Here is a 27,262-nt window from a genome sequence, read left to right as displayed (position 1 = left end):
TCAGCAAACTACTTGAGGGAACAATTTGCTTTGATTTTGTCTTCAAATCACCTAAGACTTAGCACAGTGATTTGCCCATATTTAATAAATTCTCAATGTTTTGAATTGACTTGAAGAACATAAGAGGAATGCCTATGTTAATGGACAAAAATGAATGAAACAGAAGATTCAGTTAGAGGTATGAGAATGAGGAAAATACAGTTTTCCAGGATACAAGGTGGGAAAAAATAAGTATATAAAGAATAGAAAGGTGTGTGTGGGGGGGCATCTAGGAGGTGCAATGGATAGAGCACTGGCCCTAGAGTCAGGAGGACCTGAGTTCAAATCTGGCCTCAGATACTTAATAATGGCCTAGTTATGTGAACTTGGGCAAGTCACTTAACTCCCATTGCCTTAAATAAAAATTAAAATTTTTAAATGAAAGAATAGAAAGGTGTTTAACAATGACCTTTGAGAGAAAAAAATTTAGAAATATCCTTACTAAAAGCCCCAATTTCTCCTCTGACACTGCAAACACTTTGATGTAGCCCCTTATTACCTCATGCCTGGACTATTTAAATAGCCTGCTTCAAGTTTCTTGGTATGCAATCTATTCTCCACTGAGCTGTCAAACTGATCTTCCTAAAAATACAGGTCTGATCATATAATGCCTCTTCCCCATTGAATAAACTCCAGTGATTCTTTTCTATATTCAGAATCAACAATAAAATCCTCCATCCAGATTTCAGTCTTTCAAAGCCTTGCTTCTTCCATATTTCCAGTTTTTTCCCTTCCATCATTTCCCTTCACATATTCTGCAATCCAATGACTCTGACCTCTTTTCTGTTCCGTACACTTCATCTCCTGACTCCAAGCTACCTTACTGGCTGTTCTTTCTTCCTCTGTTACTAACTTTAATTATCTATACCTCCCAGCTTCCCAGGTTTCTTTCCTCAAACCTCGACTAGCAAAAAAGTCTTTTCCAATCTCCTCATTCCAAACTTTTTCACTAATTGTCCTCTATACCTGTAACTCTCTCATCATCTCTTCCTCCTACTTTCTTTTTTTTTCATACAAATTTTTTCATTTCACTTTTATTTGCACTCTAATGTCATATTTACTCTCGTGCCATAAGCTTTTGTTTCTTCAGTTTCTTCTGGGATATCTTTTTATTATGAGCAACTTCCTCTTCTGGTTTAGGAACAATTTGTTCCTTTTCAGTAAGTATCATCTCAATATGGTAAGGAGAACTCATGTATGGGTTGATTCAACCATGAGCCCTGTAAGTACGCCGTCTCATTTTGGGAGCCTTATTAACCTGGATATGCTCAATGACAAGAGAATCCACATCCAAACCCTTTAATTCAGCGTTGCTCTCTGCATTTTTAAGCATATTCAGCAAGAACTCAGCACTCTTTTTTGGCCAACGACCCTGTGTCCAACCCCACTGCTTAGCCTGGGCACACCTGCCAACGCCACCATTATATCGATGGAATGGAACACATTGTTTCTTCAATGTGACATCTTTCAAATACTTGGTAGTTTTTTGAATGTGCATGCATGCCCTTGATGGCTTGAGCTGTTCCACAGGTGTTCTTGAAGTGGACCCAGAGATTTGAACCCCTTTACTTGCAAGATTTTGTGGGGTTCTCTGTATCAAGAGAATACCTCACCATTTTAAATGATTACCTAGGATGGCTCAAGGGAAGAGCTGCCTCCTACTTTCTATGGCTTCTCTTAAGCACTAGTTAAGATTCAAGAAATCTTTCCTAGGTCTCCTTACATTTGAGATTACCACCCCACCACCCAATTTATCCAGCATATATTTTGTTTGTACATGGTTACTTGAATGCAGTTTTATTCCTTACACTCTTTTAGACCAGAGACTATCTTTTGCCATTCTTTATATCATCAGAGGTAGGAAAAAGTCTGGTAAATATTAGTTATTTAATTAATTCTATTTGACTTGACTCAATAGAGTAGTAAGGATGGAAATAAAATTTTCGCAGTATTGAGAAGTCATTGAGTGGTGAAGAAGAAAAGGTAGGAACTATACCTTGACTTTCTCTGAAATGTAGCAAAGAGAAGAACACCAGAGGATAGAAGAGATTGTTTTTGTTCATCAGAAAAATGAGAAGGAAGTAACAGAGCTAGTTTGAAGATATTCAGCAAAGTGGGAAAGATTTATAGGCAGAAGAGTGAGGAATGGGAACAATGACCCACATAGTTTTGATCTTTAGAACCTTCCAAAGAAAGGAAGTAAAGAGGAGGAGATGCATGACAACTTAGAGAAATCTTCTGGTCAGGAGAAGAGTTGAGCGAAATCTCTTGGAATTGTCTCAGTCCTTTTAGGAAAGTGGGAGGTAAAGTCACTTGCTAAAAATCGCAGGTTCAGTATGAATTGAAGAGAAACATAAGAATAGTTAATTTGGAGAATTAAATAATGAACCAATATATATAAGAAAGATTGTGGGAAATCAATAAATATTCAACTAAATGGTTATAATATAAATAAAAAAGAGTATTTTAGACTTTGATAGAGAACTACAATGATGGGAGAAGGGTAATATAATTTGATGACATGAACTAAAGACAAAGACTGTTAATGACAGAACAGCAATGGCCTAGATGTGGCAGTGAAGAAGAGTAAGGTATCATGACAACCATTCTTTGTTGTTCCTAAAGTTAGGAAGATTGGGAGAAAGAATCTCATATCAGAGTGGGTTCCGAAGAATGTAATATTCTTAGAAGATTTTTAGAATTAAGTTTGTACCTTAGGATAGAAGGAAACTTTAAGCCATAAATCAAGAATATAGGAAAGTCTATCAAGAGCAGAGATTGGTTTCCAGGGAGCACAGAAGTAAGGCCTAACATTAGTTTAGACAGGGATGGATTGGAACAGTGGAGAGACTGGATTGAATTGACTTGGGGAATAAGGGTATGAGAGAAGATATTAGGGAAAGTTTTGCCTTTTTTCCCTTTGCCTGTGACTTAAATCAGAATAATAAAAATTTGAAGAGCAATATGTTGAGAAGTATAGTGAAGAAACCTGATAGATAGGAATGGGGTCAAGGGGAGGTTGGGTTAGAAATCAGTCTTCAGTTTCCAAGTAGGATGTTTTTGTTCCCACGTAGTCTCAGATCTCTGTGGATAGCAGGCAAAGCTTCTATGGATCTGAAACTTGTCTTTCCTATGAAGTTACAAAGTGAGTCTCATAGATCATGAGAACATAAGATCAGACTTAGGAAATCAGAAATCATTGAGTTCAATTCCTTCATTTTATAGAGGAATAAACATGATCAGTGTCACAGAGTTCAATGTCAGAGCTTATATTCAAACTCAAATCCTCTGACCCCACATCTAGCACTCTTTCTATTATATCACACCATTTACATAAGATAATTATGTAAATAGTCTTGAAAACTTCAGAGTCTTACATAGAGGTTAGCTAATATTCAAAATAATACACTTTAAAAGTCTCAGATGATCTTATATTATAGAAAAGTTTAGGGCTTAAAGTATAAAATGTATTTAAAGAAATATAGGTGTCAACATGTAATTGAACAACTTGGAAATGAAAATGAATGGTGGCATAATTATAGTCTTCAACCATCTTTTAAAGGATATAGAGTAATATATTATATTTGTGTGAATAGTTTGGTGAAAGTTACAGAGAAATGACTTTTATTTATTAGGATATAGGAATATGAGTAAATAATTTTCAGGAACAAAAGATGAAAAAGAATCAATTTTAGAGTTAATTAATGGCTGGAAATTCAAGGCTTTATGTCCCTCAGTTCATTTCAATTTACTTGATGATTTAAGAAGGTAAAACTTGAAAAATAATATATCTATTTAGAGCTTGTATATTAAATAAAATTTAATTTTCTTGTTTTGTCTTTTGGATTGTTGGTTTCCACGAGTTTTTAACCTCCTAAGTGAAAGAAGAGTAACTGAGTACCAGGAGTCAGATTTAATTACTGAAAATAAGTTGACCAAGGGGGTTAATTCTGCTTGGGAGGGTAAATGGAAAGCATACAATCTGGCCAGAGAGAAAGACTGATCAGAGGATCAAAAGTAACTTTGCTAAACCTTTTTGAAGAAACTTGTAGTCTAAGAGAATTGTAAGAAAGCTTCTGTTCCAACTATTGCCTTTTAGCACCACTTATAAATGAAAAGAAATGAAACTTCTCATATGTGCCTGTTATTCTTTGTTGTCTCCTTCTTGTTTGAGAAGGTGGCAAAGTGCTGAGGCTGAAGTCAGGAAGAGTCAACTCCCTGAGTTCAAATGTGACCTCAGACTGGGCAAGTCAGTTAATTCTGTTTGCCTTATCTATAAAATGAGATGGAGAAGAAAATGACAAATGACAGATTTTTGCCAAAAAAAAAAATGGGGTCATGAAGAGGTAGACAACTGAAATTACTCAACAACAAAATTTGGTTTGAGAAAGAAAAACAGGTTATGCCTCTGTTTTACAATATAGGAAGGTGCTGATTTCTAATGTGATGATATGGAATTCTGGAGAGTGAAACTCTGATGACAAACAGATTTGCCTTGCACAGTGAGCCAAACAAAACTGTTCTACTGTGAGCTTGGCCTGTTACAATCTGATCATTAAACCAGCATAGTGATGAATGGATAACTAGGTAATTGGAATTGTTTAACTCTAGTTCAAGGAGAGTCAGCCTGCTGCCCTTAACAGTTTTCTAACTTCTTTAATTTAAAACAAACTTAAATTCAGACTAAGTTTTAGAATTTTTAGAATTTAGAATTTTTAAGGTTGTAAATGTAATGTGTTTTCAAATGGGCAGCTGAGAAATGAAGATGTGCCCAAATGGCTAGTAATGAGGACCAAGAAATAAGCATATAATAAAAGTAAGGCTTCAAATGCTACAGCTGTTCCTGATAAAAGAATGAATGATTGCATGATTGAAATAATTAATCACATTTCAGGGCAGCTTGGTGGTGCAGTGTATAGAGTACTGATCCTGAAGTCGGAAGGACCTGACTTCAAATATGACCTCAGACATTTACTACAACTTAGTTGTGTGACCTTGAGCAAGTCACTTAATCCCATTGTCTTACAAAAACAACAACAAAAAGAAAGAATAACATCAAATCCTGCAGTCTAGTATTCTGAGTCACCCTTGCAAGATGAATACTTTTCTGTCATGGGCTTCCTTGACAGGTTTCTTTAAATGTATGAACTGAATGCATTGATGAGAGAATATGACAGGTTTATGAATAAATTGTGTTAAATTTATGCTTTTATAATTACTTTAATATAATGAATAGTGATGCTATTGTTATTATAATTAGTTCTTTTGCCTTATTGCTGAGTAAATGGATATGTTTAAAAATGACATCATTGTGAGTGGCTGGTTTGTAAAAATTGAAATTCATGGAGGGAATTCAAATAGAAAGTAGTGGATTTAATCATTCAGTAATAGCCTTGTGGAACGTAGATTGATATTTGAACTTTAAATCAAATATATGATTTTTAAATAATTGTTCTTTATCTTTGTTTATTTCTCAGCTGTTTTTTCTACATTATTTGTGAAAGGGGCACTTTCTGTAATAAAGGCATGGAGAACAATCGAACAATGGTCACAGAATTCATCCTGCTAGGATTTCCTATTGGACCCGAGATGCAGCTATTCCTTTTGATTATTTTCTCTCTGTTTTATATTCTCACCATTCTGGGAAATGCAGTGATATTAGGCCTCATTTGTTTGGACTTCCGACTTCACACTCCAATGTACTTCTTCCTCTCACATTTGGCCATTGTTGACATCTCCTATGCTTCCAACAATGTCCCAAAGATGCTGGCAAATTTTCTTAACAAAAATAGAACTATCTCATTTGGTCCTTGTATAACACAGACCTTTTTATACATGGCCTTTGCGCATACAGAATGTCTTATTTTGGTGGTGATGTCCTATGATCGCTATGTGGCAATATGTCACCCACTCAGGTACACTATTATCATGAGCTGGAGACTGTGTATCAACTTAGCCATTACTTCATGGATATTTGGTTCCTTGCTGGCCCTTGTCCATGTGCTTCTCCTCCTAAGGTTGCCCTTTTGTGGACCCCAGGAAGTCAATCATTTCTTCTGTGAACTCCTGTCTTTGCTCAAACTTGCATGTGCAGACATCATGCTAAACCAACTAGTGATTTTTACTGCCTCTGTATTTATTCTAGTTGGACCTCTCCTCTTAGTCCTGGTCTCTTATATCCATATTCTCCGTGCCATCTTGCGAATCCAGTCTGGGGAGGGGAGAAAGAAAGCCTTTTCCACCTGTTCTTCCCATCTCTGTGTGGTTGGGCTCTTCTTTGGCAGTGCCATTGTAATGTACATGACCCCTAACAGCAGTCACTCTGAAGAACAGCAGAAAATTCTCTCTCTGTTTTATAGTCTCTTCAATCCTACACTGAACCCCCTTATCTACAGCCTGAGGAATTCAGAGGTGAAGGGTGCTATGAGGAGAGCACTAGGAAAGGACAGCTCTCTGTGATTTGTGAATTGATGGAGTATCTTAGGTCGATTTGAAAAGTAGGGAGATTATTTACCATATGCAACTCTTGTCAATATTGTTTGTAGAACCAGAAGAACATTAACAGCAACACTGGATGATCAACTATGATGGGCTTGTTCTTCTCAGCAGAACATTTAATCAAAGACAGTTCTAAAGGACTTGTGATGAACAATGACATCCACATCCAGGGAAGGAACTATGGAATTGGAATGCAGATCAAAACTTACTATTTTTAATTTTTTAAATTTCTTTTAGGTTTCATGTCTTTTCTTTTTTTTTTGTTTTGATTCTTCTTTCACAAAGTGATTAATACAGAAATATGATGTATATAGTTATACATGTATAAGCTATACCAGATTGCTCTCTTTCAAGGCACAGGTAGGAAGGGAAAAATGTGGAACTCAAAACCTTATAAAAATAATTTTTGCAAACTATCTTTACATGTAGTTGAAAAATTAAATAAATTGGTAAAAAACAAAAAAAAACAGTAGTACCTGTACACCCAATCAACCAGAATTTACTATATACCTTCTAAGTATCAGAACAATTTCAGCACAAATGTGGTTCAAAGTATCTGCAAGTTTTACACTTCCAGGCTCTCATCCAATTCATACAGCTTCCTCTTCCCCAACGTAGCTAGATATTTTATAAATCTTAGAATTATGAAGATATATTTCTCCCATATTCCTCGTAGACATCTCAAAACCATCCTGGAAATCACTCAACAAGGGTAAAAAAAAAACTAGAATTATGGAACAAATTATGGAACACCTTATGGAAAGGTCTTCTAAAATGAGCATCTTTTCATCTGGGAACCTTCAAATTGTCCCTTAGTTTCCTCTGGTTGTGAAACGGATGTATTCAGGACACCTAATTTTGTTTATCATGATGTCCTAGATAGTTGCCTCACATGTACTTCATTCTTTCCCCGAGTAAGCTGGACCTATAATGACAAAATTATAGTTATAAGCATGGAGATTTAAGGGATCTAAATGAAGGCAGAACTATTCTGCTGTAGAGTAGGAGTGTTTATATGGTTTCTTTTTCAGTTTTATTTTTAGGTGATAAGAGTTTCAGTTCTAGCTATTTTTGTTTGGAGGTCACTTTCTTAGAAAGTAAGCCTCATATCCTTACAAAGAATATATCATAGTGCATTAAATGTTAGGGGGAAATGATTTAGCCAAATTAGAATGCAAAGGTCCGTATTTAAACCTGGGTCTTCCAGATTTCCAACCCAGTTCTCTTCCCTTGGATTTGTTCTGACTCTGACACAAAATTGTTCAGAAATGTTAAGTTTTTTTTTAAAGTGTTATAATGTTTGTGAGGTGTTATTTGACATTTCCCAATAATTACAAGATGAAATAAAAACAAAAACAATATATGAATAAGACTATAGAAAGGAGTTTAGTAATTCCAATTCCTTTTTATTTAGTTTACCCAGGAGATGGGGCAAGAGAAACCACTTAATATCCCTGGTACAAATCATTGAGAAAATTTAAAGGATAAGTGCAAATTTTATTTTGAGACTTCTCTGTTTAAGTGAAGTGAAAACCCAGTTGTGCTTATTAGATTGATTTGGGAAGTAGCCAGATCTTTCTTTAAAAGAAGAATTAAAGAAAAAAAACGATTTGTCAGGCTTATGTTAAGTACAGAATGGAGAAATAAAGGTCAAGCTTGGATGTTGAAACATCTTGCATTTTTGAAATGCAAAAGTTCTATATGTTAGAATCCTTTCCCTTGAGTTCAAAGGAACAAATGTTGATTTAGTACAGGGATGGGTAACATTTTTTTTTTGTCAAGAGTCATTTGGATATTTATAACATTCACATTTAATTCACCCCCTAAATATTTCCTAGATTTATTGAATTTCTTGCCCTTCTTATGGTTACTGTGGCAGTGCAGATTGCAGGTCTTATATGATTTGTATGCTAAACTTTATTTAACCCTGATTTCATATCTAATTATGTCATTTTGGCTCATAGAATTTGAGAGTTCCTTTGGACTTTGCAAAATGAGCTAATGGAAATGATACTTCCAGAGGAAATCTATTGAAATACAAAAATCATTGTTTTTTTTGTGGTTACAAATCTAGCCTGGCATCTATATTTGGCAATTTCTGGTAACCATACATTATGTATCAATACCTGAATGACTGGGAAATTTGGAGGTAAGTAGAAAGGCAAATTTATGAACCTCTGTGTTTCAGGAGCCTTATAAAATATCAATTCATTATTATAGATTTATTCTAATATTTCATTCTTTAATATTTTATGACATATTTGATAGTATTGCTTACATGATAGAAATGATACTTTCAAAAATATTAGATCTAAAGACATAGTATCCTATGTTTCATGGAATGTTATGAAACATCCCTGGTAGGTTTTAGAAAAATTTTAATGACAATGAAAGAAAGGGGTCAGTCATATATTTTCATTACTTTCTGTAGGTGGCCTATATGGAATAGGACAAAACAATTGGGTCATATTATCTTATTCAACATATATCCAAAATATGAGTGAGAACAGCTGTGACATATCAATACTTATGAACAGTATGCATTAAATCTGCTTGTTTGTGTGGGAATAGAGGTCATTGGCAGAAAAGCAAATTTGGAAGAATTTCCCAAATACCGCATGGTCTTCAACAGGAAACAAAAGGATTTGGGGAGGGCACAGGCAGGTAATAATTTTTGCTATTTCTTCCAGTTAGAGGTTGGACTTTTTGAGAGCAAAGGATGATATGAAACTAAATTAATTAGTTCAATAGATGGTACAGAAGAACAGGAATGGTTTTTCTGAACTATGGATTATGATTCTGAATTGATAACCACTTGGTACCTCTATGTATGCACACTATTCTTATGTGTTCCCTAGAAATATATAAACCCACTCACACACACACACACACACACACACACACACACACATATATATATTCATTTATAAATAAATATATATAAAACAAAACATTATGTATATTATATTTATATGTATATATGCATATATATGCATATATATTATGTTTGTCCTTCATATTCAAAGAAGACCATGACATCAAGGAGGTCATTTCATGACAAGCACATAATTTCGATTTGAGTGAAAGCTGCTGTGTCATGTCACTAGCCTCACTTTCTTCTCCAGAGTCATCTGATCCAGTGCCCAGATCTGAATCAAGCTGACTAGAGATAGCCCTGGATGTAAGGCATCAATTTTAACATGGTTAGGAACTACTTGAATTCACTACACTCTAACATATTTCCTAGTCTGAATTAAAGGTAAAGTTGAATTATATGATCATTCCTAAATCTCTAAGGGAATTTCCTTGCCAATAAATTAACTTGAGACCCCTGTTTTGTTACCTGTAAACAGATAAATGGTACATATAAGACTGATAAGCCCTCTGGTGTGAGGGTTTGCCAAAGCTTTTTCAGGGTTTCTCATCTACTTTTGTATTTAGTTGCCATTAAACTCTCACCATGCTAAAGCTCCAAGAAGCTTTACCATGCATAACAGTCACACCCTAGAAAAGTCATCTCACCAGACAAGCTAGCTAAAACTGAAAGGAAAACTGAGGGACCTCAAACCTATCCATGAGTTTGGGTGACATCTACGTCAAACAGGTGAAGACTTCCCCCCGGTTAATGGGAACATCAGAATAATTTGTTCCAATGATCATGAAGGATAGCTAAAGCTAATGTTATTGAACTCTTAGAATTTGGTCAGACATCAAAGAAGCCAAGGTATCCTGGGTAATTAGTGGTAGTCTTGATTTTTTTTCTTGCCACTGCACTTCAATGACTCTGGAAAAGACAATGATACTGACAATTTTGCGATACTCTGCCTTGCTTAAATCCAATGTATAAAAAATGAAGAACAACAACCTGTCAACAGAAGACAGGTTAAATTGCCCCTTTCCAGACCCCCATCCCAAAGACAAGTCCTCTGCCTTTGTATCTCCTTGTAAAGATAGAGCTGGTTAGATCTAACTAGTGATCTTGATTGGGTTGGTTCTGATTTTCTAGCCAAGATCACTAGAGACAGTTGAGGTCCATAAAGCAATTAAAATTCCTTAATTGTCAATGAACTGAGGGAAAATCTACTTTTCCCAGTAGAAGTCAATATAATGACTTCTCAGCTACCCTGATCCTTTCTTTTCCTTTAACTCATTAAAAAAATGAATTTTTTTGTATCATCTGGATCCCTGTTCTTCCTGAGTGACCAGAGTGATGCATTTTATTATAGTTGTGTGTGTCTCACTGTTAATATAACATTATCTTCCCCCAAGAAAATAAAACATACCTCAGCTTACCTCAGTTTCATTTTACTCACCCTGGTATTTACATATGACATATGTACATATATTTATATTTCCGATATTTTTCTTAAAGAATTTATTTTGTCAGTTTTTCAAATTGAATGGTAATACATTTTAGAATCACAAGTTTTCATGTAAAGAAAAAAGGGGGAGAAGAGAAAAGATTACTTATAGGAAATGTTAGGCTAACTTGTAGAAAGAGATTGACTAACAAGAAGAGTGGAGAGATAAGAGAACAGATTGAGAAGAAATATAAACAACTTGGGAAATTTTCAAGTGGTTTTGGGGAGGAGTAAATGAGGATGCTAAAGAACAAAGTGAGATGGGGAAAGAAAAAGGAAGAGCAGAGAAATAAGGAGAGAGAAAATAATAGAACAGAAGAAGAAAAGAGACAATTAAACCTTATTTCTAATATGTACTTGCATTTGGAGGAGAAAGTCAGAGAGTCTGATCAATGTACCCTAAATCCTACATTATATGTCAGAACACGACCAATTTCTAGGATCAATGTCAAAATTTTAAGAAGTCAAAGTTTAGGACTTTAATTGAACCTTAAGACTACCTGAATAAGCTCTTATATATTTTAAGACAAAACTCCATATCTCTTCTTGAGCATACTCTCTGCAGTTTATTACAATGCTCTCTCATTCCTAATCTCTTTCCTCAGGGCAACATCTACCCCTGCATTCCTCAAACTACAGGTGAGGGAGTTCAACATAGGGTGGAATAGACTATAAAAGAAGGAAAGGACTTCCTTCTTTTTTCTCAATGTGACTCAAGTTTGATGTTAATTACATGATGATGTCACTATTAAGGAAAAATCTGAATTCCCTAGTATGACATGGAAGATATTCATGTAGTAGATGAGAATCAAGCAGAAGGTTCAACTAGGGTAAACATACAGACAAGAAAGAGTACAATTTGGTTGATAGACATTAGCAGAGGCAAGTTTAAACATAGTATTTCATAGAAGTGATTGACTTCCCAAGGTCCCCAGAAGGGCAGCATTAGTTTGAGAATCACATGAACTAAAGTCAGAAATGAACCATGAGCCCAAGAAATGGTGGTCAGTACAGTGCACATCTCTCTGCCACAGAAAAGTTAGAAAAACAATGAATAATTACACTAAAAAGAATGAAAGAAGAAAAACAATGGATAAAAATATATGGGATGCCATTAAAGCATTATTTATAGAGAAAATTTACCAATCCTTAAAAGCATATTAAAATAGAATTAAAAAGGATTAACAAATGGAATATGCAACTAAAAACAAGACCCTAACTCACCAAGCCCTAAATAAGCATAAACTACTATGAGAAATGAGTAAAATAAATACCAGACAATTGAATTTATAATCAAAACAACTCAATCTTGGACTTTCCAAATTGTTGAGGGAGCATTGTGATTTTTCTTGCCTCTATTTTATCTTGGGGTCGTTTGATCCTACACTTCTTTGAGATAACTAAGGAGGAACATAGTAATCCTGTTGTTTGCCTTGGAGATTTATTCTCTCTCTCTCTCTCTCTCTCTCTCTCTCTCTCTCTCTATATATATATATATATATATATATATATATATATATATATATATATGTGGATAGATAGATAGATGGATATACATGATATACATGACATACTATATTTCTCCATGTAAAAGATGCACTTCAATTTGGGGGACAGAAATTTGAAAAAAAATTACATAAACTTATTGAACTCAAATTTTATTTATCATGAAATTCATGTACCTTCTGCTCATAGCTTTCAGGTATCTTTTGGGCAAGTCTGGTGCATTTCCACATGCTTAGTCCATTCTGTTTCATGAACCTGAAACACCAATTGTGTCCTTTGAAATCAATAACTTCTCTTTCATCATCAATTCTTCTGGCTTCCTGCTGAACCATTTTTATGGACACAGGGAATTCCAATGGCCTTTTGCTCTTCAATTCATCTCTTCAATTCCCTCTCTACTCAGGCCATTTTGTTGGCTTGCCTCTCATGACCTCCATCTGCCAGGGCATTTTCAGGAGGGATTCTCCTTCCCATAGTCAATCTCAGATTGTTTCCACCTTTGGAGGAAGACATACTAACATTCAGCAGCATGATTTCTATTTATTTTTGCAAACTGGATCACTTTTAACTTGAATTCAGTACAGGATGAATATGTTTTCTGAGCAGAATGTGGCAAAACATACCTAATATACCAGTAACAAATGCGATACAACAATAGCACAAAGACAACAAGTACAAAAAAAGCTGAAAATGCAAGAAAAAAATCTACAACTACTATATAAGACACTTCCAGATTTTAGACCCCAAATTTTTTGGAAAACAGTGTGTATTATACATGGGGAAATATCATATGTGTAATTGGTATCCCCACATTTATACGGCCATGCTGACAATCACTTACCTATGCTCTGAAATGAATACCTGGTACAGTATTTTAATGGGGGAAACAACATGCAAAAGACTGTACTAACAAAATACACAAAATGCAGGTAGAAAATAATCTCAGAGGAGAGTTATGAGTTGTGAAGTGGACTGAGAAATATCTCTTTTCAGAAAGTGGGATCTGAATTGAATCTTGAAGAAGGCCAAGGATCCAGGAATTATATGAGAATAGAAAATGTTCCAAACACAGGGGTCAGCCAGTGAAATGGAGTAAGAAATAAGGAGATGAAAAGTCAAATAAAAATTAGTCCAGGTTGACTATATCATAGAGTTATGGGGATAAGGGTAATATGTCTTCTTAGATAAGGCCAAATAGTAAAGGATTTTAAGAGTCAGAATATTTTATGTATCATCTTGGAAGGAGCCACTGAACTCTATTGAATAGAAGGATGACATGGAAAATTACTTTGGCAGCTGAGTGGAGGATAGATTAGAGTAAAAGTGGTGCTGGGGAAAATAACTACAAAGTTACTGCAATAATTGTGGTTTGAAGTGAAGGGAGTTCACACCAAAGTAGTGGGTGGGGAAGTTTAGATGAAAGGTATATATGAGAGATGTTGTGTAGGTGTATATATTCTCTTTTTTTTTTTGGTCTTTGAAAGGCAATGGGGTTAAAGTGACTTGCTCAAAGTCACACAGTTAATTATTAAGTGTCTGAGGCTGGATTTGAACTCAGGTCCTTCTGACTCCAAGACCAGTGCTCTATCCACTGCATCACCTAGCTACCCCTGAGAGATGTGAAGAGAGACATGACAAGATTTGATAATAGATTGGATATATGGAATCAGCATGAGTGAAGAGTTGAGGATTACACCTAGTTTTCATTATCAGGTTAAAGGCATAATAATAGAGGAATAGGGAATATCCCAGTGTTTTGTGAAAAGATAATGAGTTCTTTTTTAAATAAATTGAGTTTGAGAAGCCCATGGAACATCCAGTTTAAGATCACTAAAAAGGAGCTATTGATGTAAGACTGGAACTTGGGAGAGAGGTAGATATATATAGGAAAATGACAATTGAAACCCATGAGGCCTGATGTAATCGCTAAGGGAAGTAGAATACATGGAGAAGAAAAGATTATTCAAGACAGAACTTTGGGGCATGGTTAGTGGGCAACCCCTTGATAGAGATTTAGAAAAGTAGATTGAGAAAGAGCAGTCAGAGAGATAAGAGGAGAAGCAGGAGAGAGGAATGGTATAAAAATCTAGGGAAAAAAGAGTATCCACTAAGAGAGGATCAGATACCTCAGGATGGTCAGGAAGGATGAATCCTGAGAGAAGACCATTACAATCGACAATTAAGCAAGCTTTGGTAACTGAAGAAAGTATTTTAAGTTGAATGATGTGGTAAGTAGCCGGATAAGTTAAGGAGAAGAAGAGAGGATTTGGAGAATTCTTTTTATAGTCAACTTTCTGAAGGAGTTTAATTGAGGTCAGGAGAGATACTGGGAATGGCATGATCAGATCCAGTGAGGATACTTTTTAAAGGTTTTGATACAGATATAAAAAGATAATGTGTCTATAGGTATGGACAGTTATATTTATACCATGAAATCATCTATTATCCATATTTCTATGTCTATATCTGACTACCAAATAAGCAAAAGAATCATCATGTATGTATGTATGTGAATATATATTGGGGAATGTATTTTATATGTATACATACACATACACACATATGTGTATATATACATGTATATGTATTTCACCTGATTTTTTTTAAACAGCCTTTTGCCTTCATTTGAAATCTTCATTATAGGAATATGCTGTTGAATTTTCATGATCATAGCTCATATCCATGGTTGCTCCAAATACAGATATTTAAATTTTGACTAGGCTATATAATATTATAAAAATGATAACCTGACATAAATTAATATGAAACACTTAGGTCAAGTAGATAGAATACCAAGCTTCTAATCAGGAAGACTCATTTCATGAGTTCAAGTCTGGCCTCAACTACTTGATGTATGACTCTGGGAAAATTCCTTAATTCTGTTTGCCTCAATTTCCTTATCTATAAAATGAACTGGAGAATGAAATGGAAAACTACTCCAATATCTTAGTCAGGATGACTAAATGACAAAATACAAATGACAAAATACAAGCTACCTAGATTAATAGAAGAGGAAATAACCCCATTTCAGAAAAAAGAAATTCAATAAGCCATCAATAAAGTCCCTAAGAAAAAGTCTCCAGCTTCAGAGAGCTTAACAAGTGAATTCTACCAAACACTTAAGGAACAATTGATTCCAATTCTATAGAAAAATATTTAAAAACAGAAGAAGAAGGAGTTCTGCCAAATTCCTTTTATGACACCAATATGGTGCTAATACTGAAACCAGGAAGAGTCAAAACAGATGAAGAAAATTATAGACCAATCTCCCTAAAGAACATTGATGCAAAACTCTTAAATAAAATTTTAGCAAAAAGATTACAAGAAGTTATCACTAGGATAATACACAATGATCAGGTAGGATTTCTATAGGTAGACAGGAATGGTTCAATATTAGGAAAACACACAACATGATTGAACATATCCAAAACATAACCAACAGAAATCATATGATTATCTCAACTGATGCTGAAAAAGCTTTTGAGAAAAATACAACATCCGTTTATATTAAAAACCCCAGACAATATAGAAATAAATGGAGTTTTCCTTAAACTAATAAACAGTACCTATCTAAAACCATCAATAATCATTATATGTAAAGGGCATAAACTGAAGCATTTTCAATAAGATCAGGGGTGAACCAAGGATGCCCATTATCACCATTGCTATTCAATATAGTATTAGAAATGTTCACTTTAGTAATAAGAGAAGAAAAAAGAAATTGAAGAAATTAGAATTAGCAATGAGACAGCAAAAGTTTTAACTCTTTGCAGTTGATATGATGGTATACATAGGAAACCCTAGAAAACATCTAAAAAACTATTTGAAGCAATTAACTACTTCAACAAAATAGCAGAATATAAAATAAACCCACATAAATCATCTCATTTCTATATATGAACAATAAAGCCCAGGAGCAAGAGATAGAAGAAATCCATTTAAAGTAACTGCAGACAGAATAAAATACTTGGGAATCTACCTGCCAAGGAAACCCAAAACTGTATGAACACAATTATAAAACACTTTTCACAGAAAGTAAAATCTAAACAATAGGAAAAATGTCAATTTTTCATCATTTGGCCAAGTTAATATAATAAAAATGAAAATTCTACCCAAATTAAATTACTTATTCAGTGCCATACCAGTCAAACTATCAAATACTATTTTACAGAGCTAGCAAAAATGGTAACAAAGTTTATCTGGAGGCAAAAACAAGGTCAAGCATATCAAGAGAACTGATGGAAGAAAAAAGATGTAAAGGAAAGTGATCTAGTTCTGCCAGATCTAAAATTGTACTATAAAGGGGCAGTCATCAATACTACCTGGTACTGTCTGAGAAACAGAGTAATGAACCAGTGGATTAGGATGGGTACAAAAGAAATAGTAGTAAATGACTATAGTAATCTATTGTTTGACAAACCCAGACACATGAGCTTCTGAAAAACTGGAGAATAGTATGGCAAAAACTAGGCATGGACCCACATCTCATATCCTATACCAAAATCAAACTAGGTACAGAATTTCAACATAAAGAGCTATACCATAGACCAATTAACAGATTAAGAAACACTATCTCTGTTAGACCAATGGAAAGGGGAGAAATTTATGATCAAACAAGAAATGGAGTACGCAAAATGGATGATTTTGACTATAGTAAATTAAAAAGTTTATGCACTAATGAAACCAATGCTGCCAAGATTTGAAAGAAAACTGAAAACTGGGAAACAATTTTCACAGCTAGGAGTCCAATAAAGCCCTCATTTTTTAAAATATATCAAAACTGAATCAAATTTATTGTTACAAGTCATTCCCCAATGATAAATGGTCAAAGAATATGAACAGGCAATTTTCAAATGAAGAAATTAAAGTTATATATAATGATATGGAAAAATGTTCCAAATCATTATTGATTAGAGAAATGCAATTTAAAATAACTATGAGGTATCATCTCAGATCTATCAGATTGGCTAAGATGACAAAAAAGAGAAAATCATTTCTGGAGTGGTTGGGGGAGGATTGGGACATTGATGTACTGTTGGTGGAATTGTGAACTCATCCAATCATTTTAGGGAGCAATATGGAACTATGCTCAAAGAGTGACAAAACTGATCATACCCTTTGAACCAATAATACAAATACTAGATTCACGTGAAACAGAAATCATAAAAAATGGGATGAATTCCACATATTCCAAAATATTTGTAGCTGTTCATTTTGTAGTGATAAAGAATTGGCAATTGAAGGGATGACCATCAATTGGGGAATGCCTGAAGACGTTATGGTTTATGAATTTATTGTTCTATAAGAAACCATGAATGGTCAGACTCTAGAGAAGCATGGAAAGAATTACATGAACTGATGCTGAGCAAAGGGAGCAGAACCAAAAGAACATTGTACATATTAATAGCAATATTGTGAGGTGATGAACTATGATGGATGGCATCTCCTCTCAGCAAATCAGAGAGCTTTTATGGACAATGACATTCACATCTGGACAAAAGACAAAAACAAAAAACACAAGAAAAAAACAGAATCTAAATGAATGCTAGGTTCATGTTTTAAAATTTTTTCTTGTTTTTTTTTCTTCTTAATATGTGATTTTCTTTCTTTTACCTTAGTCCTAATTTCTCATACACAAAATGACTAATATGTAAAGATGTTAAATGCAAGTGAACATGCACATAAGACTGCTCCTGAGGGGAGCAGGGTGAGAAGGGAGACTGTAAGAAAATTGTGTAATTTATAAATCTGCAAGGATGAATGTTGAAAAAATTTCATACTATGTAATTGGGAAAATAAAATAAAATATCATAAGAAAAATACCACAAATAAGGTCTTGGAGAGTTAGACAAAATTAAAAATCCTAAAAAATCCAACTGAACCATAATGAATTAATATGCAATATTAATATATAGTAGTGTTCTACCTTTCAAAGGCTAAGCAGATACTTTCTATGATTAGTACTAGCAAATAAATGAAGGAGGCAAAGAATAGGAACTTAATAGAAAATGATATCAATAGGAATAAATTAAACCTGTATTTTACAGATGAAAGTATTTGGAATTTGATTTTAATATAGTCACATTTAGCTTTCTTATAGCTCATTAAATTTTACAGAAGGATATAGACAGATACCCAATCACACATATGTGTGTATATATGTGTTTGTGTGTGTGTGTGTGTGTGTATATGCATATATATGTATATAAAATTTGATCCTCCTAATAATACTGTAAGGCACATACTATTATTATCCCCATTTTATAAATGAAGAAACTGAATCAGAGAAAGTTCAGTGACTTGACCAGTCTCATATAATTAGCAAATATTTAAATGTTTAAAGCAGGATTTGATCTAAGTTCTTTCTGACTCCAAGGAATGATTTAAAAAAAAAAGGATTGAGTTGCTAGTAGGTATGGACAAAAATATTCTAAGTAGAGTAACTTGTACCCATTGCTTGAGAGTAATAGAGAGGTCATTTCCACTCAAGATTCAAATTTATTTCTCTCATATAAGTAAAAGAATAGTAAATAAGCCTTGTTTTCCTCCAGTACCTATATCACCTGTACTGATGGTGAAGGTGGTAGGAAAGAAGAGGGAGAAAGTTTGGAGGTTAAAATTATATCAGAATCCATAGAACTATAACATATCTAAATATCTTGGGATTGTATTTGTGATTTGGTCCCTGGGTATATGACTTGTTGATTTTGTTTCCTATGTATCAATCCTACTGGGTGTGAAGATTTTTCCTCCTCCTTTTTTCCCTTGAACCCATCTCCCTGAGGACTTGAGAATTAGAGACAGGTCAAAACAGTCTTTATTTTTCCTTCAGTGTTATGGGGGATGAGTTTGATGTCCCATGAACTTTTTAGGTGCACTAAAAATTCTGAGTGTCTGGGGACAGGATTGGATTAAGTTGTTTGGAGGATAAAACCTTTACTTATGGATATCACAGTGCAAATCCTGAGATCCTACCTTCAGGACTGTATCAGAAATGGACATCAGAGCTTATGTAGTAATCCTAGAGAGGGATCCAGACAACTTAATTACACGTTCACCACTTCACTGATTGATGTTCTGGAACTGGATGCAATATTCACATAAAGACACTGAAGCTACCTATTTGTCCTGAATTATAAATTCTCTGCAAATCTAGTCAGACATCCAGCTTGTAAGCAATATTATATTTCTTCATGAAGAGTAGTTATTATTCTCCATTGAAGTTAGCTTGATAGTAAAGTTTATTTTTTTAAATTACAGATAAAATATAGAAAATGTGATTTTTCTTTCTGTTAACATCCATCTTTAATGAAAAAATCCATCTTAGACTGTCTTATTTGCATTACTTTATAGATGATTTTTTATTATTCCTGGTCATAGACTGAAGCACAAGTGGTTTGACTTCAGATAATCTCCTACTGTTTAAGATTATTACATTACATGCATTACATGCATTGTAAATCTGCTTTTCCTGAGTTATTTAGATGTAGGTTCATGGACTTTAACCTAGAAGGGACTTTTGAGATCACCTAGTTTAATCCCTCATGTTATAAGTGGGGAACTGAGACCCATAGAATTAAAATGATTTGCTCCAAGTCACACTCAGAAGCTAATTGCAAAACGAAGGATTTGAACCCAGTCATATCCTAGAAATTTGGTAATTTCTTGCATGTCAGTCTTATAAAATGAACCACATCATAAATTCCTTAATGGAAGTCAAACTTTTCTTGTATCCAATACAGCATTTAATTTGGTACTGGGTAGTAAGTGATTGGTAACTCTTCTGGATTGAGAGATTTCAATTTAGATGAGGTGAGTTTTGTTCAATAGTCTATTTAGAATTTTTTAAAAAAGGATAGTTTTATTGCTCAATGAGCTTTGCTCTTCTGGACTCATCTGTATATTCAATATATGAGTCAATGATCATGGCTGTTATCTATATTAACATTACAATCTTACCAGAAAACTGAGGTAGAACTTAAGCAAGAACAAGGATGGTTTTCTCTCCAGATTTAGAGTTAAAGCATCTAATATACATACAAACACCTTGGAAATTGCCTCATTCAACCTCTCTCCAATGCAGAATTTCTTTTTCCAGGATTCTTTGGATAATAATCCAGTCTCTGTCTCAGCACTTCTAGTATTAATAGAAGGGAAGGTTGATGGAATGTAAAGAAGAAATAATTTAATTCTTTGTAGTTGCTGAATAAGTAACTAATTAAGGTAAAAATCTTCCTGTAATCTCTACCCATTATCACTACTACGTACTGGAGATGGGCAGGACATGGAAAATTTTCATAAGTGAATTTAGAAAAAAAGATTTGAGAATATTATTGTTGAGAATATTTTTTTCCTATTAGGCCTCAGAAAATTGTTTGCAAATTTTCAGTTTGGTAAAGTGATGAGAGATGCTAGATGGGAAGAGGTTATGGAAACATTCAAAAAAGAGGAAGTGAATGTCATGATGCAGAGCAGATATGCACTGGTTCCAGTCCTTAGAGTAAGTCAAGTAATATTTTTCTACTTATACCCTGACTTTTGCTATTGATTGAAGACTTTCCCCAGCCTACAAACTAATACCATCTGTATCATCTGCTTTAACGATGGTCTTTTACTAATATATATCTTCCATCTAGGTCAAATCACCAAGTTTAGATTAGAGCAAGATTTAAAGGTAAGTGGAAAATTAAACATGAATGTCCAGACTATGTAAATCATGAAGAATAATTTAGACATAATTCCCCATGGATTTCCAGACCCTTCAAGGTGCAGTTAAATTTTTTAATTTACATAAATGTGTTTACTCTTTTTGAGATCTATACAAGTTAGGCTATAAGCTCATGACTAATGTAATGACTAGTGTAATACATACTATGAACAACCTGATAATTATGCTTTTTATTTTATTCCTTTGTTGCCCCTTTCTTTCTCCATCCAACACTATAGCTATTCTTGTTTCTATTATCACAGTTTCAAAAGTACTTGGATGAATGTGGATCAATTGAAGGTGAGATGAAGTGGAGGAACTATAGTGAAAATTAATTGTGACAAAAATGAAAACCATGCAATAAGTGGTTATTATTTTTTTTTTCTATTTAAAGTAGAATGGACTTTCTTGAGTTGAAGTGAATTTCTCTCCACTGAAGCACTTTGAGGAGAATCTGGAAATATAATGGAAATAATTATTCTGGTATTGGTTGGGGGGGACTACAAAACAAACCTTAGATCAAAAGAATTAGAAAGTTGCAAAGACCATCTTATCTATTCTGTTAATTTCTTTAGGCATATTTATAATAGTTATTCAAGCCATATTACTATAAATATTTTTATAAAGAGCTCTATGAATAAGAGATCTTACAACATTCTTTGTCAGTCTGTAGTCATTGCATCATCTGCAAAGCCATGTTCTCAATGCCATTATCTACATCTTTGGGGGAAAATATCCAACAACAATCAGCAGTATACTCAGAATTATTTTTTTACAAGAAAGTAACATTAATCAAAAACTATCAGCAGCAGGATCTTTACTTGAAATGTCAAAAGATAAGAACTAATAAATGATACATAAGTTCTTTTTTACTAAAGTTATCTGGAAGATGAAATTGCTTGATTCCTACTGACTCTAAGTAATTTTCCTGTGACTTACTGAAACAAGTTCAAAACTTATATCTCAGTGACATGTTTTACTAGTGTCCATGTTTTATCAAAGGCATTTTTTTCTTTCTTTTTAGTAAATTCACTGTAAACAAAAGAAAATCCATTTATTTTTACACGATTTGATATTAATGTGTTATGTAAATGTCTAAATTGCAACCTAGTACCTGGTGAGCTTAGTCAGAGTTGAGCGAATTAGCAAACAATTTCTTAAAGTTATGATATGGTGCAGCAATTTACTCTGTGAGTAAATTTTTATTTTCTTCTTGAAACCAGATAGCAAAATAAAAATCAATGAGAGAGAGAGAGAGAGAGACAGAGACAGAGGCTGAGAGACAGAGAGAGAGAGAGAGAGTGGTGGTGAGGAGGAGGAGGAGAAGGAGAGAGACACACACAGAAGGGGGGAGATAGCGGGGAAGAGAGACAGAGAGAGAAAGAGATTGAGGGAGAGAGACAGACAGAGACAGACAGACAGAGACAGAGACAGAGAAACAGAGAGAGAGAGAGAGAGAGAGAGAGAGAGAGAGAGAGAGAGAGAACTTGCCTTGGGGGATCAGATTTAAAATTATTATGGGGAAAACATCTAAATAACCAAAATTATATATGTATATATATATATATATATATATATTGCATTGTTATCTTAAATGTTAATGAATTTTCCACCATTAAAAATATTCAACTGATGATTGACTGACCATATAGCAGAACTTGATAACCTCTAAGGTTCCTTCTATGTTTAAGATTCATAAATTCTATAAATAATCAACAGATAAACCCACCAAGTCAAACCAAATTAGGGCACAACAAGACAAGAAGCAGTGTTCGCCTGATGCTAACTGCTGGAAATATAAAGAATGAAAAAATATCTCTGCTGTCAAGGTGAGAATGCACAGGAATACCTATGTATAAACAAGATATACATGTGATAAATTGCAAACAGTCTCAGAGAGAATGAAGGACAAAGAAAGTCTTCTTGCAGAAGATAGGATTTTAGCTGTAATTTTAAAGAGATAGAGATGTGGAAGGACAGAGTTCTAGGCAAGAGGGAAAAGACAAAAAAAATGCTTAGAATCAGCAGATGGAATGTCTTGTTCAAAGAACAGTAAAATGCCAATCACACTGAATTACAGAATACATGGAAGTGGAAGAAACCTGGAAATGTAGGAAGGAGTTAGACCTTGAAAAGATTTCAAATCCAAACAGAAGGTTTCTATTTTGTCTATCTTTATATTTTATGTTAAAAATAATAGAGAGCTATTGAATTTTAAGGACTAGGGGAGAAGATGACATGAACTGATCTGTATTTTGGAAAGATTAAGTCTCCCAGTATGACTCAGGCTTAGGGAATGGGACCTGTCTCATGGCTCATATACTAAAGGTAGACATCCTCTGACAGGTTATGAGTATCTGTACACCTGGGTATAGCAACAAATTAGATAATAATTTTCAAAATTGTCTTATGTCATCTTTCTCATTATGAAAACACCCTGACTTTTAGCTATATTTATAACAGGTAATATTAATATTCTCTTTTATTTGATTTGGCAATTATGTATATCTTTAAGTTCAAATATTATAATTATCCTTATTTGTATATTGTTTCAGTTCCTTTTTAAGAATTGGTAGTAGTCTTGGGTTTGCCAGATGCCAACAGAAGACAGGCCCCATAATTACTGTGTATCTATTGTTGGATTATTAGACTACATAAGCTCAGAGAAACTGATCATCAGAGTAGTGATTTAAGGATGATTTTGCTTTCTTTTCTGACAGATACTTCATATGAAATTTAAGAAGGATCTTGGTTATCAAAACTACTTGAGGTATGAAGTATGAATTAAGTTCCTAGGAAACATTAAAAATTTAATTTTGGAAAGAGCAATAATGTATCTTTGCAATGAAAATCACATTTTAAGACTTTACTAATAATATAAATATTTAAAATATTTAAATCTTATTATTCCACAGACAAAAAATCTTATCTCATAAAATAATATTTATACAAATCCATAGCTATTCGTTGAATTGAGTTGAAGCTGTATTTTTAAATATGACAAGTAAACATTTGACTTTTATAATTTCTTTAAATTTCTTTTAAATAGGAGTATGGAGGACAATCAGACAATAGTGACTGAATTCATTCTGCTTGGATTTTTTCTTGAACCAAAGATGAAGGTGTTTCTTTTTGGACTTTTCTCTCTTCTCTATACTTTTACCCTTTTGGGAAATTCAGTGATTTTGGGTCTCATCTGCTTGGACTCCCGACTACACACACCCATGTATTTCTTCATATCACACCTGGCCATTGTTGATATCTCGTATGCTTCAAATACAGTCCCCCAGTTGCTGGGAAACCACCTGGATCCTGTCAAACCAATCTCCTTTGCAGGATGTTTGACCCAAACCTTTTTTTTTCTAACTTTTGCTCTCACAGAATGTCTTCTTCTGCTGATAATGAGCTATGATCGGTATGTAGCAATCTGCCATCCTCTCAGATATTCTGTCATCATGAACTGGAAAGTATGTACTGGCCTGGCTATCACACCCTGGGGAAGTTCTGCTTTCTTGGCCCTGGTCAATGTGATTCTCCTCTTGACAGTTCCATTCTGTGGAAACCTGGAAGTCAACCACTTTTTCTGTGAACTCCTATCCATACTCAGGTTGGCTTGTGCCAACATCTGGGTCAACCAGATCATGGTTTTAATCACCAGTGTTTTATTTTTACTGGGTCCCTTCTGCTTGGTTCTGGTCTCCTACATACGTATTATCTGTGCTATCCTGAGGATCCAGTCTGGGGAAGGACGGAAAAAAGCATTCTCCACATGCTCCTCCCATCTCTGTGTTGTCGGGCTCTATTTTGGTAGTGGTATTGTCATGTACATGATCCCCAATTCTAGTAATCCTGAGCAGCAAAAGAAAATCCTTTCCCTATTTTATAGCTTTTTCAATCCTACATTGAATCCTCTGATTTATAGCCTAAGGAATGCAGAGGTGAAAGGAGCCCTGAGGAGAGTGTTGAGGAAAGACAGACCAAAGTGAGAAACTATGGGCAATATATAAGTGTACAAAGAAAGGAAGGTAATTCCATGAAGCATACAAGAAGAAAAGGGCAATCTTAGTCTTGTCAGAGAAGTTAGCTCTGTGGTATCTTGAATAATAAATTCTCTAAATATTAAAGCTCAAAAATTCCTATTAAGTTTAGATACTTGCTATTTCCTAATCAAAATCTCTGAGCTGAATTCTGCAATCATGATGTGCTATTTCCTTTTGTCCTTCCCATTTACTTCCAACATTATGTACTATATTGTTATATCATAATAATGGGATCTTTAATTGTTTCCATTTTGGTTGCTCTTTCTGCCTTGTTTTCCTATTCTTCCTCTTAAATTGCTTCTTCACTGTTCTCTTTAGCATTCTTATTCAATGTTTTTTATTTCATTTGAAACCAAAGACCTATTTTACACACCATATTGCTAATAAATGTTAGTTGAACAAATGAATAAATATTTCCTCTATTTCCCTGCATCTATTTGAAAAGAACAAGGAAGAACACTTAGTGAAGAAAAGAATATTTCCTTCTAGTCATCTTCAAACATTGCAAAATATGACAACATTTTAATGACAAAAATAAGGACACCTGACAACTTTTGCAAGTGAAAGGATTTCATCCAGTCAACCAAAAATTGTCAAGTGTTTAATTATAGGCAAAGAAGAGTATACCCTCTATGATCTGAAAAGGAGAAGAGCCAATCATATAGCAAGAACAAAGGATAACGAATGTGAGTCTTGCCCTGCCTGGTATCCATATAATATTTTTTTTTATCTTAATGATATTTTATTTTTCCAGTTGCATGTAAAGATAGTTTTAACCTTCACTTTTTTATTAAAAGAAGTCAATTTATTTAATTTTGGGTTTTTACCAAGGCATTGGGGTTGTGACTTGCCCAAGGTCGCACAATTAAGTATTAAATGTCTGAGGCCAAATTTGAACTCAGGTCCTCCTGAATCCAGGGCTGGTACTCTATCTGCTGCACCATCCAGCTGCCCTTCAACATTCTTTTTTTTAACTTATTTAAGTAAATGGGGTTAAGTGACTTGCCCAAGGTCACACAGCTAGGCAATTATAAGTGTCTGAGGACAGATTTGAACTCAGGTCCTCCTGACTCCAGAGTAAGTACTCCATCCATCGTGCCACCTAGCTGCCCTCAATATTCATTTTTGTAAAATTTTCTCCCTTACTCCCTCCCCAAGATGATAAGCAATCTGATATGTTATACATGCACAATCATGTTAAATGGATTTCCATATTAATCTAGTTGTGAAAGAAGAATCAGAACAAAAGGGTAAAATCACAAAAAAAGATGAAATAAACAAAAAAAAAATTAAAAAATGAAAATAGTACTCATTGATCTGCTTTCAGATTCCATGGTTCTTTCTTTCGATGGTTCAGATTCTATGGTTCTTTCTTTCCATCACAAGACTTTTAGAATTGTCTTTGGGTACCTTTTAATAGTAAAAAAAATCAATGCAAACCTCCTTGGATATTGGGTGAATCTTATATAGAAGATTGAAAAGCAATATGAGTAATCAGTAAAGCACATTTATACAAGTGATTCAAAGCACAGATGGAATCAATTATCACTTAATCAACCAGCATTTATTCAGTGTTTACTACTGACCAAGTATTGGGTATACAAATTTTAATATGAAGCACATTCTTTGCCTTAAATTCTACTAAAGGAAATACATTATATTCACAAAAAAGTAATTAAAGGATACATAAAAATATATAAAATATATATAAAAGTAAATAATAATGAAGTCACTAATCTCTGGGTGAAATAGAAATCTTTTGAAGGAGGTGTAATGAATGATTCTTGAAAGGATTTGGAAGTTTCAAAAGGCAGAAATTTGGAGGGAAACTATTTTAGGCAGATGCCATATCCAAAGTTTCAAATTTGATTTATTATTATTGCAAATAATCTTTTAAAACTTTTGTTCTACAACATCCACCTTTCATAGATATTATAAATAACCTTGCTATATCTTTAAGAGCAAAAGAATCTGAGATAGTGATAGTTCAAACTTTTATCCTGTGAATCTATGAAAAGAGTTTAACTGTCATTCTGGAGGCTTATTAGTGAGTGAGCTTCTGTTGAAGTGAAGCTAGAGAAAAAGGAGAATACATTATTCTTAAGAGATCA

The 27,262-nt window shown here is 34.0% G+C and overlaps 2 protein-coding genes and 1 pseudogene across 2 annotated transcripts in view; 2 read left to right on the top strand and 1 right to left on the bottom strand.

The window, feature by feature from the left end:
* The window catches only part of LOC141492811 (olfactory receptor 2A1/2A42-like), an 83,539-nt gene extending 56,747 nt beyond the window's left edge, over positions 1–26,792 (top strand). Inside the window, exons 3-6 of the mRNA XM_074193482.1 lie at positions 20,765–21,411; positions 22,831–22,940; positions 23,832–23,881; positions 24,161–26,792. Of these exons, the coding sequence (XP_074049583.1) occupies positions 23,841–23,881; positions 24,161–25,097 (978 nt within the window). The 5' untranslated portion in view covers positions 20,765–21,411; positions 22,831–22,940; positions 23,832–23,840 and the 3' untranslated portion in view covers positions 25,098–26,792. The remainder of the gene's footprint in view (positions 1–20,764; positions 21,412–22,830; positions 22,941–23,831; positions 23,882–24,160) is intronic.
* On the top strand, positions 289–9,483 carry LOC141492809 (olfactory receptor 2A5-like). Its single transcript, XM_074193481.1, has one exon. The coding sequence runs from the start codon at positions 5,566–5,568 to the stop codon at positions 6,496–6,498; it is 933 nt and encodes a 310-aa protein (XP_074049582.1). The 5' UTR covers positions 289–5,565; the 3' UTR covers positions 6,499–9,483.
* Positions 973–1,553, bottom strand: LOC141492810 (large ribosomal subunit protein uL22-like; annotated as a pseudogene).
* Positions 26,793–27,262: the final 470 nt, after the last annotated feature.

Source organism: Macrotis lagotis, chromosome 7 (genome assembly GCF_037893015.1).
Source record: "Macrotis lagotis isolate mMagLag1 chromosome 7, bilby.v1.9.chrom.fasta, whole genome shotgun sequence".
Classification (NCBI taxonomy): Eukaryota; Metazoa; Chordata; class Mammalia; order Peramelemorphia; family Peramelidae; genus Macrotis; species Macrotis lagotis.
Note: the sequence above shows the minus strand (reverse complement) of the source record. Positions and strands in the feature narration are given on the sequence as shown.

Excerpts from the sequence above, each read along its gene's own strand:
- LOC141492809 (XM_074193481.1), top strand. The coding sequence starts at position 5,566 with ATGGAGAACAATCGAACAATGGTCACAGAATTCATCCTGCTAGGATTT.